The sequence below is a fragment of the Phyllobates terribilis genome, unplaced genomic scaffold (assembly GCF_046119375.1).
Source record: "Phyllobates terribilis strain yellow unplaced genomic scaffold, ASM4611937v1 Scaffold_4__5_contigs__length_816908805, whole genome shotgun sequence".
Taxonomy (NCBI): domain Eukaryota; kingdom Metazoa; phylum Chordata; class Amphibia; order Anura; family Dendrobatidae; genus Phyllobates; species Phyllobates terribilis.
The window spans coordinates 89,310,148-89,326,704 of record NW_027362764.1 but is presented as its reverse complement, the minus strand read 5'-3'; the positions used below and the strand labels follow the sequence as shown (position 1 = coordinate 89,326,704).

Genomic DNA, 16,557 nt, shown 5'->3' with positions numbered 1-16,557 from the left:
GCAAATTGAGATTCTGGTTTGGCTTTTTTTCGTAAGTCATGGGCAAGGGTCAATATAGACTTTTAGGATCACTACTTATGAGAGGAGATAAGAAGCTGGGCTGATCCTCCGCGCTGGTCCAGAGACACACAAGGATTAATAATGAACCAAAACTTTCTTTATTCCTTGGCCTACGCGTTTTGTGGCTACACTGCCACTTCCTCAGGGCTCACTACTTAAAATAGGTGGCGCTAGAGTTCAAGTCCTCTTCCTCTCTGAAGAGGTAATTTGCATATGGAAGATGCATTCACAGTGTTGTGTAGCATTACTATCCTGCATTGCTATGCTCATGTATAGTAGATGAGGATCCCACCAATGAGACTTGCATCTTGAGGACAGGGCCCTGACGTGCGTAGCTGACAGTGCTAGCGGTGGTCTGAATTTTCACTCCTTTGTCTCAGACCACAATTTATGTGAGAGCAGTGCTAGACCTGTTGCCTAGGCAGATGCAGGTATCATTGGTCGGTCCCGCATCTACTATGCATTTATGGTATACCCAGTAAGTATGCCATAAATTTACAAAATGCAAAATTCCCTTCAATTTTCCCCACCCTCTGCTGACTCTGCCCCGGTCTACACAGCAAAGCTGACAAGTGAACTGCGACAAAAGGTAAATGTCAGCCTATTCTGTCTGCTTTTAGTTGCCATTGTGAAAACTGATACTAATATCAAATGACTCCTCTCCATTTTTATGTCCTTTTTTTCCTGATGATACATTCCCTTTAAATTGAAGTGCTATTTATTAGGTGCATTTTGTGCCCTCTCGTTCAGATCTGACAGGTTACTGTACCCATACCCTCATTTAAAGGGATCCTGACAATCTTCTGTTAGTCTCAAAAATATGACCTCAGTACTCAGGATGTTTGCTCCGATACTTTTCTTTCTGTTTCATTTGCAATTATTTATTATAAAATTAGCTAGTAAAAGAAATGCAAATCTGAAATAACAGACCAAATCATTCCTGTGTATCTGCATACGCATGTTATTAATTCCTCTGGTAATTATGGTCTCAGATGGGCTTTTTTCTTATTTTGTTATTTACTAATATCGGGTAACATTACTAATTGTATTTATCCAATCTTGATGTATAACCGCCCCCGTCCCGTGTGTTACATATGGACCTCCTTTGCTCATTCATTATAATGTCTGTATAAGTGCATGTGCAGATACAGTATATGGTAGTCCTCTCCATCGCCCTCACAGCCCAGTCTGCTTCTCCACCCCTGGGCCAAGTACAGTGCTGGCCAAAAGTATTGGCACCCCTGCAATTCTGTCAGATAATACTCAGTTTCTTCCTGAAAATGATTGCAATCACAAATTCTTTGGTCTTATTATCTTCATTTAATTTGCTTGCAAGGAAAAAACACAAAAGAGAATGAAGCAAAAATCAAATCATTGATCATTTCACACAAAACTCCTAAAAAGGGCCGGACAAAAGTATTGGCACCCTCAGCCTAATACTTGGTTGCACAACCTTTAGCCAAAATAACTGCAAACAACCTCTTCCGGTAACCATCAATGAGTTTCTTACAATGTTCTGCTGGAATTGTAGACCATTCTTCTTTGGCAAACTGCTCCAGGTCCCTGATATTTGAAGGGTGCCTTCTCCAAACTGCCATTTTGAGATCTCTCCACAGGTGTTCTATGGGATTCAGGTCTGGACTCATTGCTGGCCACCTTAGAAGTCTCCATTGCTTTCTCTCAAACCATTTTATAGTGCTTTTGGAAGTGTGTTTTGGGTCATTGTCCTGCTGGAAGACCCATGACCTCTGAGGGAGACCCAGCTTTCTCACACTGGGCCCTACATTATGCTGCAAAATTTGTTGGTAGTCTTCAGACTTTATAATGCCATGCACACGGTCAAGCAGTCCAGTGCGTGCCAGAGGCAGCAAAGCAACCCCAAAACATCAGGGAACCTCCGCCATGTTTGACTGTAGGGACCGTGTTCTTTTCTTTGAATGCCTCTTTTTTTTCCTGTACACTCTATGTTGATGCTTTTTGCCAAAAAGCTCTACTTTTGTCTCATCTGACCAGAGAACATTCTTCCAAAACGTTTTAGGCTTTCTCAGGTAAGTTTTGGCAAACTCCAGCCTGGCTTTTTTAGGTCTCTGGGTAAGAAGTGGGGTTTTCCTGGGTATCCTACCATACAGTCCCTTTTCATTCAGACGTCGACAGATAGTACGGGTTGACACTGTTGTACCCTCGGACTGCAGGGCAGCTTGAACTTGTTTGGATGTTAGTCGAGGTTCTTTATCCACCATCCGCACAATCTTGCGTTGAAATCTCTCGTCAATTTTTCTTTTCCGTCCACATCTAGGGAGGTTAGCCACAGTGCCATGGGCTTTAAACTTCTTGATGACACTGCGCACGGAAGACACAGGAACATTCAGGTCTTTGGAGATGGACTTGTAGCCTTGAGATTGCGCATGCTTCCTCACAATTTGGTTTCTCAAGTCCTCAGACAGTTCTTTGGTCTTCTTTCTTTTCTCCATGCTCAATGTGGTACACACAAGGACACAGGACAGAGGTTGAGTCAACTTTAATCCATGTTAACTGGCTGCAAGTGTGATTTAGTTATTGCCAACACCTGTTAGGTGCCACAGGTAAGTTACAGGTGCTGTTAATTACACGAATTAGAGAAGCATCACATGATTTTTCAAAGAGTGCCAATACTTTTGTCCACCCCCTTTTTTAGGTTTGGTGTGGAATTAGATCCAATTTGGCTTTAGGACAATCCTTTTTGTGTTTTTTTCATTGAAGACAAATTAAATGAAGATAATAATACCAAGCAATTTGTGATTGCAATCATTTTCAGGAAGAAACTGAGTATTATCTGACAGAATTGCAGGGGTGCCAATACTTTTGGCCAGCACTGTAAGTAGATTGCCATTCAGTTTGTCAAGGCACGACCGTGGTCAAATTGAATGAATAGTGGTGTCTGAGCCGATCACACCGTTCATCTTGTAGCTCGGCTGCAACCCGTTCTTTACTGATCCAAACGCTTTTGGCAGTACCCGATGTAACTGCGACTGAAGATCGTGGCACATTTGATCCATACACTGCAATATTCGACCAATACTTTGAGAACCTATAGAAAGGCATGCTTACTATATAATGCTTCCTGTGGATCTGCAGTTGAAAAATGGGCACATAAAGGGTTATTTCCATAGATGAATATTGTCAGAAAAATTAAGTACTTTTGCAATTTACCGCTTGTTAAAATTTTCATCTGTTCTTGAGATATTAACACTTTTGTTTTCATCTCGTTGACTAGGAGACCGACCACCGCTGCTGTCTAGCTTATTACGCATTTCGAGATCAGAAGAGGACAGCGTGCTCCAGCGATCCTAATCAACTTCAATGCAATGCGTACAAGCCCCTTAGAAAAGAGCTTGTAAACACTGCACACATTTTGCTGTCTAGCTGTGGTGGTCGTTTTCCAAGGCAACCAGCTGTAAACAAAAGGAAAAAGTGTTAATATCTCAAGAACGGCTAACAATTTTAGTAAGCAGTAAATTGCAAAACTGCTTGCATTTACAAGCACTATCCTGCAATACCCATATATGAAGATGGGGAAAACCCTTTCAATTGGTTATCCCACAAACAGCATTTATCATCAATCTATAGGATTAATGATAAATGTATGATTGGTGGGGGTCTGACCACGGATACCCTCATAGTTCCTATAAATATGGGTCCTGTAACTACTGCTCCGTTCACTCCTTTTGGATGCAGTAAGTCTTCTCCTTCTTGACCATTAGTACCATGAACAATGAATGGAGCTTTGTTCATACTTCCACACTTCTGACCCATCCACACAGGGACAGTGGAAATCCCAGCAGTCTGACCCCCACTAATCATATTTACCACTAAGCCTGTGATTAGTTGATAAATGCCATCCAGGCAACCACTTTTTGATAGTATTTTGGCCTCCCGTGGGGTCCTGGAGCCTTAGATACATTTGGCATTAAAGCTAGGAGTTCTTCCTGAGTTTTACACCAGATGTATGAATCATGTAAGTGGCAATGCTTTCTCCAGATCACTGTTAAAGGGAATCTGTCAGCAGGTTTTTGCTATGTAATCTGATGTAGGGGCAGAGACCCTGATTCCAGACATGTGTCACTTACTAGGATGTGAGTTGCTGTTTCAATAAAATCCATTCTTTTAATAGCAGGAGGTCATCGCTACAGGACTAGGAGTCACGTGCCTCCTGGTCCAATCATTCCCCCACCAATGAATAGCAGCTTTCTGCCTATGCACAGTGTACAAAGAAAGCTGTCAATCAGTGGTGTGGGCGGGGTTATACAGGTATCTGGATTCTTGGCTCTTCTAGATCTGAAGCAGGGAAAACTGATTTGTATCAAAATGACAACAAGCAGCTCAGTAAGTGACACATTGCTGGAATCCGTCTCTACCCTTACATTATGATACTCTAAGATTACATAGCAAAAACCTGCTGACAGATTCCATTTAAAGGCCAAGTTCACCATTGCAACAAAATTTGATATAGAAAGTGAAGCAAATAGGAAATTTTTAATGAATACTTTCCATGATTTCTTTCTATAGCTGCTACATAGACCCATGTCTTCATTGATAACAGACAAACCCTTTCTTGCCATAGCAATCAATCGGAATTCAGCTTTATTTTTCTAAACGGCTCGGGCAAAATTAAAGTTGCACTGATTGTTTGCTATGGATAAAAAAGATCATGTTTCCTTTTGAATAAATTTTATAAACCTGCCCCTGTATCGTCTGATTGTGATCCTTCTGTCATCTACTTGTCTGGCCATTTCAAAAGTAGCAGGGGGCATTGGGAAAAAAAAGTATTGACTGTAGGATCTGACTACACAAGATTTGTTGTCTGTTACCTTGGTGATGCATAGATCTGCGTAGGAGCTGTAGAAAATAAAATATTTTTTTTTTTCCATTTTAAACACATTTGGACTACGAAAAGAATATGTTTAGGCATATGTAGCCTTTAAATTAAGCTAGGTGCCTAAAGATTTCCACATACACTGGCCTCATATATCAAAATTTGACTTTGCCACTAAAAAATGACCTATATTCCCAGCAGCAATCAGAGTTTACAGAACTGGCGCTCTGATGGTTTCTATGAGTCAATGCTGCCATTTCTGTAGTAGATCTGGTATCAGTTAGTTGGTCTTGGTATTGTAGTGTCTATGGGATCACAAAACCCATGATCTTCAAACTTTTCTTAGTCTCTTAATTTGGGCTTTTTTAAAAGCACTTCATTGGGCCACAAATTTATTTTAGTATGTTTTATAAGTCTATTAAAAGTTCCCAGATGCCAATGAAGTAATTTTAAGCCTCTGTCGGGTGTTATTTATCCAGATTTACTTTTTGATGCAGTGTTTTTTTTTTTTTTCCCTTTGGTCTTTTTTTCTTTCTAAAATGAATGTGAAAACCCCATCATTTCTCACTCCCAGGCAAGCATTGTGATCAGAATAAAAATGTAAAACATGTCTTCATTTTATAGGAACCGACCACTCCATCAAAGCAAAATTTTCCTGATATTGAGACATCACCGTCTTCTCCAAAACACCAGTCCACGGTCAGTTGTTCTTCTCTAATTCTTGGTAATGTCCCTGTAGCTTCAAGGGGATTGTGGGGATTTCTCAGACGTGGTGGAAGGGAAGAATGTTTGCTTGTTACGTTATCAGCAGTTTCTGCAGTCTGATTCCACCTTCTGTTTCCTTTGCATCAGTTTTGATAAACCCCTCAGTGTGTCTTACAATAATTTCTGATGCAAACTGTGACTATGCTGGATGTATATGTATATTTTTACGGTAATGTGTAGAAGGAAGCCAAATCTATCACTACACAGCTTTTCTTGTAGCATATGCAGAACGTGCGCTTTTGATTAATCAATGTGAGCATAATTTTTATATGCCCGGTCTTTGCCAATCTTTTTTGTTTTACAAGAACATTTCTTGTGATAAATAGCATGAAAGTCGCATATACATTAAAGGGAATCTGACAGCAGCATGATGTAGGGACTGAGCACCCGATTCCAGCGATGTATCACTTAGTTTACTGGGTGCAGCAGTCGTGATGCAATCACCGTTTTCTCTGCAGCAGAGCTCTAATGCTGAGCTCTGTATAACCCCGCGCACACCACTGATTGGCAGTTTTCTGCCAATCAGTCGTGGGGGTGTGGTTAGACTATGAGGCACGAAACACCTAGTCCTGTAGTGATAATCTCATGCTGATAAAACACTGATTGTATTGAAACAGCAAAACACAGCCGAGTAAGTGACACATCGCTGAAATCAGGGTCTCAGCCCCTACATCTCAGCATACATAGGAAAAACCTGCTGACAGATTTCATTTTAAAGATAGATCTATATTATATATAGATTTCTAGCTTTAATTTTGGTCTAGTCTGGGCTTTGGTTGAGAACCATGTTAGTTAGTCCGTATGTATATAAAGCTACTTGCACACTTTATGAACCTTATTTCTTGACTCTGTTTGAAGCCCTGAAAAACAGCAAGGCTGGAACTTCCTATTGAGCCATTGAGTACAGCGAAGCAAACATTTGTCCAAAGTCTGCAACTTTGTACTCTATTTAACTTTTTTCTGGCGATGTCTGTTTTTTAAGCCATACATGATGAGCGGTAGACAGGATAGGAGGCTCAAACATGGTGTGAAACAAATGTTACACACAGATCACATTAGGTGGTGTTCAGCTATATCTTATTTGTTAAAAAAAAATCTCCTTGACCTAAATAATACCTTTGGACACATTGGATAAGAATGCTGTGCTATAGTTAGCAACCTAATAAAAAAAGTTTTGTTTCAATATATTTTGCATATCCATTAGTGTAGTCTCTATTACCCATTTATAGTTTCTATAAAATGCATAAGCTTTTTGATTTTTCCTATACAACCCAAACCTTGGACTGTGTTCACACTAGCATAATCGCTTCTGTATTTGGTATTTTTCCATATCATTAAAAAGAAAAAAAAAAAATTCCGAACTCTTGTAATTTTCATACTGCGCATAATAGACCAATACATCCTGATTAGTGATGAGCGAGCACGCTCGCCACTGCTCGGTACTCGCCCGAGCATCTCAGTACTCGAGATGCTCGGAGCTCGCCGAGTACTTGCGCGATGCTCGGATCCCCGTCCTGCATGTTTGGCGTTATTTAGAGCACCAATCATGCAGGGATTGTCTGCCATTCACTGTAATGTCACAGCCATGGTGGTTGTGGCATTACAGTGATTGCCCAAATCGATGGGGACAGTGCTCACAGTGAAACGTGAAAAGCCGGCAATTCATCAGCGGCATACACCGGTACCCGACAGTTTAGAACAGAAAGAATAGAGCTTCACACACAGATTAGATAGATAGAAACATGTCAGTCACATATATAATAAGTACAGTGACAGTGTTGGTTACTGGACTTGTCATTTAGTGTTAAAATAAAGGATTTATTAAAAAAAAAAAAATTGGCGTGGGGTTCCTTCCCTGTAATTTTGGTCTCTAGCGGAGGTTAAGCAGACGGCTGGGGCAGATGTTTGAAGCCTGGGAAGGGGGTAATACCCACGGAGCTTCCCAGGCTACTAATATCAGCCCCCAGCTGAATACCTAGCCTTTACTAGCTATTAAAATGGGGGACCCCCCAAAAAATTACATGGGGTCCCCCCTAGTTTAATAGCTAGCAAAGGCTAGGCAGACAGCTGGGGGCTGATATTAATAGCACAGGAAGGGCGCCATGAATATTGGCCCCCTCCCAGGCTAGAAACACCAGCCGTCAGCCGCCCCAGAAATGGCGCATCCATAGGATGCACCAATTCTGGCACTTAGCCTCGCTCTTCCTACTGCCCCCCACGGCAGTGGGGTAATAGGGTTGGGGTTGATGTCAGCTTATAATGCCAGCTGACATCAAGCCCAGGTTAGTAATGGAGAGGCGTCTATAAGACACCCCCATTACTAACCCCATAGTCAAAGTAAAAAAAAAAAAACACAAACACCCAGAATAAAGTTCTTTAATTGAAATAAACACACAATTCTTTAATGTTCTAAATTAAACCATACTTACCATCACGCCCATTCCCGCTGAAGTCAACGATCTCCTGCAATAAAAATATAATAAACCAACCTCATCCTTACCTTTCCATGGTTCCCAGGACGGCTCCAGCTCTGCTACATTCACATGACAGGCTGGATTGCAGCCAAAAGCTGCCATCCAGCTTGCCATGCCGCAGACACTGAGAAGCGCAGGCATGCTTGCGCTCCTCAGTGTCTGGCTGTGACGGCATCCAGATGACCCAAATTCATGTCCAATGAACTCAGCTCACCTCATGCACGTCACTGACAGCATGGGAAAATTTTCCTGCGCTTGCGGTGAGCGTGAGAGAATTCTCCTGCGCTCACTGCAAGCGCAGGAGAATTTTCCCACGCTGTCAGTGACGTGCATGAGGTGAGCTGAGTTCATTGGACATGAACTCTGCTTATCTGGATGCCGTCACAGCCAGACACTGAGGAGCGCAAGCATGCCTGCGCTTCTCAGTGTCTGCGGCATGGCAAGCTGGATGGCAGCTTTCGGCTGCGATCCAGCCTGTCGTGTGAATGTAGCAGAGCTGGGAACCATGGAAAGGTAAGTATGAGGTTGGTTTATTTTATTTTTATTGCAGGAGATCTTTGACTTCAGCTGGAATGGGCGTGATGGTAAGTATGGTTTAATTTAGAACATTAAAGAATTGTGTGTTTATTTCAATTAAAGGACTTTATTCTGGGTGTTTGTGTTTTTTTTTTTAACTTTGACTATGGGGTTAGTAATGGGGGTGTCTTATAGACGCCTCTCCATTACTAACCTGGGCTTGATGTCAGCTGGATCCTATGGATGCGCCATTTCTGGGGCGGCTGACGGCTGGTGTTTCTAGCCTGGGAGGGGGCCAATATTCATGGCACCCTTCCTGGGCTATTAACATCAGCCCCCAGCTGTCTGCCTAGCCTTTGCTAGCTATTAAAATAGGGGAGACCCCACGTCGTTTTTTTGGGGGGTCCCCCATTTTAATAGCTAGTAAAGGCTAGGTATTCAGCTGGGGGCTGATATTAGTAGCCTGGGAAGCTCCGTGGGTATTACCCTCTTCCCAGGCTTCAAACATCTGCCCCAGCTGTTTGCTTAACCTCCGCTAGAGACTAAAATTACGGGGAACCCCACGCCAAATTTTTTTTTTTTTAATAAATCCTTTATTTTAACACTAAATGACAAGTACAGTAATCAACACTGTCACTGTACTTATTATATATGTGTCTAACATGTTTCTATCTATCTAATCTATGTGTGATGCTCTATTCTTTCTGTTCTAAATTGTTGGGTACCGGTGTATGCCGCTGATGAATTGCCGGCCGGCTTTTTTAAAGAGACGGGTGCATGAAAATCGGAGGGCACTAGTGTCTTCCAAGTGCCCTGCTATGTTTTTCATGCACCCTCCTATATACCCTGCCTGCCTGATGTTTAATTGAGCACCGTTCCCATCGATTTGGGCAATTTTTGACCTTCTGCAGACCGCTGGGGGGGGGGACCACCAGAAAAAGAAAAATGCTCGAGTTTCCCATAGACTTACATTGGGCTCGTTGCTCGGGTCGAGCACCCGAGTATTCCAATGTGCTCGACCCGAGCTTCGAGCACCCGAGCATTTTAGTGCTCGCTCATCACTAATCCTGATCTAAATCTGTTCTGGAGAGGTCACTTCTCAGCAGTCATCTCCATACATAAGTTCAGTAGATCACACGGATACATCATTCATAATAGGCGAGGGTCACAGCTCACCACCTCCCACTCCCTTCACAATGAACTCTAAACAGGTGTCAGATCCTGTCTTTCCCTGTCTATGGTCCATGTGACTACTGTAAAGTATACATGCTGCTCAAACAGAATAATCACCCACCCCTCCCCAAAAATAAAAATAATGTGCAGAAAATGGAATAAAAAAAATCTCCAACCAGAAATTTTCGACCGCATGGACCAGGGCTCATCCCACTGAACGCCTTTACTTCTTCCCCGTGGGCAGAATAGTAAACTGCCGGAGCTGCTGATACAATAGGTAATCAGCAGACATTCAACAAATCGACATACAAGTCAATGTACAGGCTCACATGAACAATGGCTCATGTCCCTTGACCCCCTGAACAATACGTCTGGCATAATTAAGAATAAATGCGTTGTCGGCACACAGGTTATTTAAAAAAAAAAAAGTTAACAGATTTGCCACACCTGTTGCAAGTGTGAACAGGAACTTACACATAGTTTTGAAATAAGTATTTTTCTTACCTTTGCTTTGTTTTCCACCTTACCAACTGGCAGCAGAATAGAGACTAATTTTTATTTATTTTATACTGCAGGATCAAGAAAAGTATGGCGTGCTAAATGTAACCAAAATCACGGAAAATGGGAAAAAAATTAGGTTAGTACGATCAATGATGCATTAACACCTCGTCATGTTGTTGTATCCATGAGGAAGAGTTCTGCATGTTTAATGGGACTTATACTATTCTAGTATACGTATACTGTTATATTCTAGCCAAATATGGTTTTCTGCACCCGATTTTCCTGGGAATTAAGCTCCACATTGGAGCATTTTGCACCTCTGCCGCGTTGCTCAGCCGTCATGTATAATGCTGAATCCGTTACAATCACTGGCATGACATTAAATCCTCTCTTGGTGTTTCAGAAAGAACTGGACGTCATCGTGGGCCGTGCTACAGGGGTCATCTATATTGTTTCAGAGCACCGGAGCCAGCTGGGTGAGCTGCATTACATCCTCATGTCATCTGCTGATGATTGTAGTAAACTCTAGAACTGCACAATTTTATCATTTCGAGGCCCCCAGTGTCCCGGCCGCCTGCTTTTAATTACACAGGAGTGTCTGCCAAATTCTAACTTTAATTCTATTTCCCTTTTATAAACTAATTGGCCTCTTTTAATTTGAGAACTTGTTTAGGAAATGCTTTAAGGTTTGATTTATTGGATTTTTTTTAACCATTTGATTGTTTGGGGAATTGTTGGGATCTGTTATAAAATTGCTTGCCAGCCTACGGCAGCTGCAAAATGTCAGTTTAGAGTAGTACTAATTATGTGTTTAATAGGATTATTTAAAAACCTTAAAAAAAATGAATAACTACAGTTAAATGTTATTGATTTATATAAAAATATTTTAAATTACATTTAAAATGTGGGGAGTGTTGCAAAAAAGAAAGTTCATTGAAAACTCATCTGACGCTTTCTTATTTTTTTTTTTCCTTCAGTTCTGAATACCCACTAAGTCTCTATATGCACTATTAATAATAATAATCTTTATCTTTATATAGCGCCAACATATTCCGCAGCGCTTTACATACATTATTGAGTGTTTTTGTGTAGGTTAATAGGATTATTTGTTAGGCAAGGCTCCAGGCAAAAAAAAAAAATATTAAAAAGTTAGGACACCTTTGGACTGTCGACAGGACTACCTGATTTTGGAGAGATCAAACGACCAACTAGTTTATGGAGTTCACCAGACTCTCCCACGACATCTGATTGGGCATGTTGAATTTCAGCATGTCCAATCCTTCGTCCATACAGTGGGAATTATCAACCATAATTTCGCATTGTCGTAAAGATTAAAAAAGCAAAAAAAAAATTATTTCTTTCAACTTTTCCTCTGCATAGGAAAGAAAAGTGGACTATGCTTTCCTATACGGTGGGGAAAAAAAGGGACTACCAGTGTATGCATGAAACCCTACCGAGCCTATGGATAGTAGTGTGTAGAAAAAAAAGATCTGAACAGTGCCTCATATATAATATCAAGAGTGCGCTTACACTAGACCGGGGGCTGACGTACAATAAGACCATACAATGTTCACATATGGTCAACATTATTGGTAGTAATAATAATAATGGTACCCTTGATTTACAATAAAAAAAGCCAGTATCCTCAGAAATAAGTACCGTATTTTTCGGACTATAAGACACACCGGACCATAAGACGCATCTAGGTTTTAGAGGAGGAAAACAAAAAAATAAAAATTTAAGCAAAAAATGTGGGGCACTTATAAGGGGGAGGGGGTCTTCTGCTGACACTGGTATAGGGGTAATGTCCCCCAATTCTGACAATATCCCCCATCCTGGTATATATGCCGCCCCCTTCCTTTTATATGTGGTCCCCATCCCCATCCTGGTATGCCTGGCATCCCTCCATCCTGGTATGCATGGCACCCCTCATTCTTATCCTGGTATGCATGGGACCCCTCATCCCTGTCATGATATGCATGGCACCCCTCATCCCTGTCTTGGTATGCATGGCACCCCTCATCCCTGTCCTGGTATGCATGGCACCCCTAATCCCTGTCCTGGTATGCATGGCACCCCTAATCCCTGTCCTGGTATGCATGGCACCCCTAATCCCTGTCCTGGTATGCATGGTACCCCTAATCCCTGTCCTGGTATGCATGGCACCCCTAATCCCTGTCCTGGTATGCATGGTCCCCCTGCACATTAAAAAAAATAAATAAACACTCCTACTCACCTCTCCTCTCTCTCCTCCAGCGCTGCGTCCGGTCTGCCTGCACTGATCTCTCCATGTGAGCTGCGCATGACGTCACTGCCATGCGCGGCTCACAAGGAGAGATCAGCTGCCGGAAGTCACTGCTCCCCACGCCGGGTCTGTGTGCGCGGGGAGCCGTGAGTTCACTCTCCTAAATAGCCGGCACACAGTGGAGACGCACTGCGGCTCCTGCTGCTGCCGGGCTATCTCCTGTGCCCGCTCATTAAAGGGCATGAATATTCACCCCCTCCCCACGCCCATTGGCATGGAGAGAGATTGAATATTCATGCCCTTTAACAGGGGGCACAGGAGATAGCCCGGCAGTAGCCGCAGCGCGGATACACTGTATACCGCTATTAAGGAGCATGAATATTCAGTGCTCCCCACGCCCCATGGGTGTGGGGAGCAGTGAATATTCATTTTCTTTAGCAGCGGGGACAGTGTAGGCTGCAGTAGGCGGCTGCTGCCTCCTGTTCCCCACTCCTCCACCGATACCGCTCCCCCCACACCACACATAAATACACCCCCCCAACATTCGGACTATAAGACTCACCCCCCATTTTCCTCCAAAATTTTGGAGGAAAAAAGTGCGTCTTATGGTCCGAAAAATACGGTACCATTCTCTCATTAATTTTTCTCTTTCTATCATGTCTCAGAGGGTTCTTGACTGTTCCATAAGTATAAACCTCTTATGGCACAGCATGGCCTTGGAGATGGTCTTCTACCATTTTTAGACTGCTTGTGCTTGGTGATAATAACATTTCTGACCTGGTTAGACAGCTCTCTTGTCATTGTCCTAGTGATCAAGGAATAGAGAATAAAGTTGGCATTTTTAATCAAACAAGTCATGTGAGGGATGAGCAGTCTTAGTTTCTAATTAATTGCGGGTTAGTCTGATTTTGTCCCTTTTACCAAGTGTTTATTTTTGTCTCTTTTGCTTTTCTGTATTAAACATATAAGTTTACATAAGTCTCAGCAGTTTCACAAAACACTTTATTTTGGGAGATATTTTAAACGGTGTACATAATAGTCACGGGTGCCAATAATGTTTACCACAACCGCTCCCCCCTGTGCATTATGATGATTATTTCTTGCCCCCTTTTGTAAACTGTCACATGAGGTCTGATTGTGATTCTAAAGTTGTAAATGTTCACGTGCTCTGTATGTCTTCTAACATGTGCCTCTTGTTATTCTGGGACACTGCCTCTCTTCCCTTTCCTCAACAAGTCCTTCTGCACCCGTTGTTCAGTCTCTGTGCTCCTCCTGTCTCTTCTCTCTGCCTGGAAAAACTCTTTCCTCCATCGTCAGCATTTTGTCAACTATGTAAATGTCTTTCCTGTATCTTCCATCATTGCATGTGCTTGCTGTTTGCACGATGAGCATTCAACTATATTTCTCGCTATGGAAAACAATTCACCAATAATGTACAAAAAAAAGTTATAAAGTAAAGATCCAGTCACTTTATAGACACTAATAATGTTTCAAAATTACAAAACTTTTGTATAAGAAAAAATGAAAGAAAGCACTTAGGCAGTGGAGTACATCGAGATCACAGGGCCCCATAGCTTAAGTAAGTGCAGAAAAAAAAAATGTATCCATAATGAAGCCCCTTAGTGTTCACACATGGAGTATGGTATCCCCCCCCCCCCCCCTGCACACGCACACAAACACACAGTTTCACCTCACACATACAGTGTAGTATGATACCCCCACTGCCCTCCACACAGAATGAGGGACCCCACTCAGTATGGGAACCTCAAGCCAGAATGGAACCCCATCACAGCCCCCTACTCATTATGATGGTCCTTACAAGCCCCTGCTCACAATGATGGCCCCTGCTCACAATAATGGCCCCTGCTCACAATAATGGCCCCTGCTCACAATAATGGCCCCTGCTCACAATAATGACCCCTGCTCACAATAATGGCCCCTGCTCACAATAATGGCCCCCGCTCACAATAATGGCCCCTGCTCACAATATAGGCCCCCACTCAGTATAATGGCCTCCACAGCCCACCCACACCGAATGAGGGCCCCTCTGGACTGAATCAGGGCCCCCACTCAGTATGGGACCCACCACATCCCCCTACTCTTTATGATGGTCCTCAAAACCCCCCACTCAGTATAATGGTCCCCATTTGGTATGATGGCCCCCAGAATTACTGACCAGAAAAAAGCACTACTCACTTCGCCCTATTCCCTTGGTGAGCTGCTCTGGTCTGTGCAGTGTGAGTGCTGAGGCTCCACTCTGCAGGCGCGATATAGTGATGTCATCGAGCCTGCAGTGCGAGTGCTGAGGCTCCACTCTGCAGGCGCGATATAGTGATGTCATCGAGCCTGCAGTGCGAGTGCTGAGGCTCCACTCTGCAGGCGCGATATAGTGATGTCATCGAGCCTGCAGTGCGAGTGCTGAGGCTCCACTCTGCAGGCGCGATATAGTGATGTCATCGAGCCTGCAGTGCGAGTGCTGAGGCTCCACTCTGCAGGCGCGATATAGTGATGTCATCGAGCCTGCAGTGCGAGTGCTGAGGCTCCACTCTGCAGGCGCGATGTAGTGATGTCATCGAGCCTGCAGTGCGAGTGCTGAGGCTCCACTCTGTAGGCGCGATGTAGTGATGTCATCGAGCCTTTACATTTCATTTTCTTTGGTTTATTTTCCACTATTTCTCCCATGTTCTCACTTTTCTTTGTTCTTGTGTATATGACGTTTTGTAAGAGATCTGTGGCCAAAGGTGGAATGACAGCTGGAATGTGACATTTGTTCGTTACACCTACAGTCCTGCTAGATGGCATTTCATGGTATGGTCATTATCGCCCCCATCCCATACACAAGAGGGATCTGCAGGATCTGAAATATGTTGGTTCCTTTCATTGCATACCAGCCAAACATGCCACCAAATCCAGGGACTCGTCGCTACTGGCCTAACGTGACGTTTCTTGTGTTTAGAAGTTTGGCGGGAACCAATCAAAACCAGAGTTCACGGTGGATCTAAAAGGAGCCTCTGTGGAATGGGCCACGAAAGAGAAATCCAGCAAGAAGAACGTTATAGAGGTAAAACCTTGTCCTGTTCTTCATCTAAGGCTAAACTCATGGGAGAGGTAGTATACCCAAAATAGGCGAAACAATTCACATTCCTTCCCTCTGCAATAAGGTAAATTGTTAGCATCTGGATGCTGCACTTCTCTGTTGTCCTGCTAGTCTGCACGGCACAGTAATGGCTGCCAGCTGTTAGTGAGTATGGACTAGAAAAACATTGCTCAAGATCACTGCTGCCAGCTAACGCTTCATGATCACAGCTCACATGCTTGTCAGGGTATCCCAGCATTTGTATATGTCCATTATAGATCAATCCAGGGGATTTTCTGCACCTGAATCCGATCACTATTCCCTGATATGTCTATTTACAAGGCGGTGCAATCCATTAATAATGTGCAGGATTAGAGGAGATGTCCTATCCCGTTCAGATCTGTATAACAGACACGCTAGATCCTGTGTTATCTACTGTGTATAGAGGATTTGCCTAATATTGTAACCCTATATGTGATGATAATGAATACAACCCATACTCTAGCTTAAATTCTCACCCAGAGTATAGAAGAGAACCATTGTAATTAAAAGCAATAAATCTTTATTAGAACATAAATTTAAAAATATGTAGCAAAATCACAGGGTGCCTAGTGTAAGAGACGCCACTGTATCCCAAGTAGCAACAATTACTGCTGATTGAAAAAGCAATATAAAGGATAAGGGGAAAATAAAGTAGACTGTCTAGTAACCCCCCTCTTAAATCACATTAATTATATTGATTCATATCAAAATATGAACGGAAAATTCCAAATAGCAGAATATTGGAAAGGGATAAAAATCAAACACTAATAACCTGCCCCCAATCAGTGCCAAAAGGTAATGACTATATCATATCAAAAGGACTATGTAGTCAATGAATGAATAAGATGGTTAT

The 16,557-nt window shown here is 42.7% G+C and overlaps 1 protein-coding gene across 9 annotated transcripts in view; it reads left to right on the top strand.

Annotated features, from left to right (window-relative positions):
* Nucleotides 1–16,557, top strand: part of ARHGAP12 (Rho GTPase activating protein 12) — a 99,379-nt gene that overhangs the window by 60,802 nt on the left and 22,020 nt on the right. For 6 of the 9 annotated variants that reach the window (XM_073677624.1, XM_073677623.1, XM_073677622.1 and 3 more), the window contains 4 exons: nt 5,537–5,611; nt 10,416–10,477; nt 10,745–10,817; nt 15,543–15,647. In XM_073677624.1, the coding sequence (XP_073533725.1) occupies nt 5,537–5,611; nt 10,416–10,477; nt 10,745–10,817; nt 15,543–15,647 (315 nt within the window). The remainder of the gene's footprint in view (nt 1–5,536; nt 5,612–10,415; nt 10,478–10,744; nt 10,818–15,542; nt 15,648–16,557) is intronic. The other 3 variants (XM_073677620.1, XM_073677618.1, XM_073677625.1) reach the window with 1 other exon arrangement.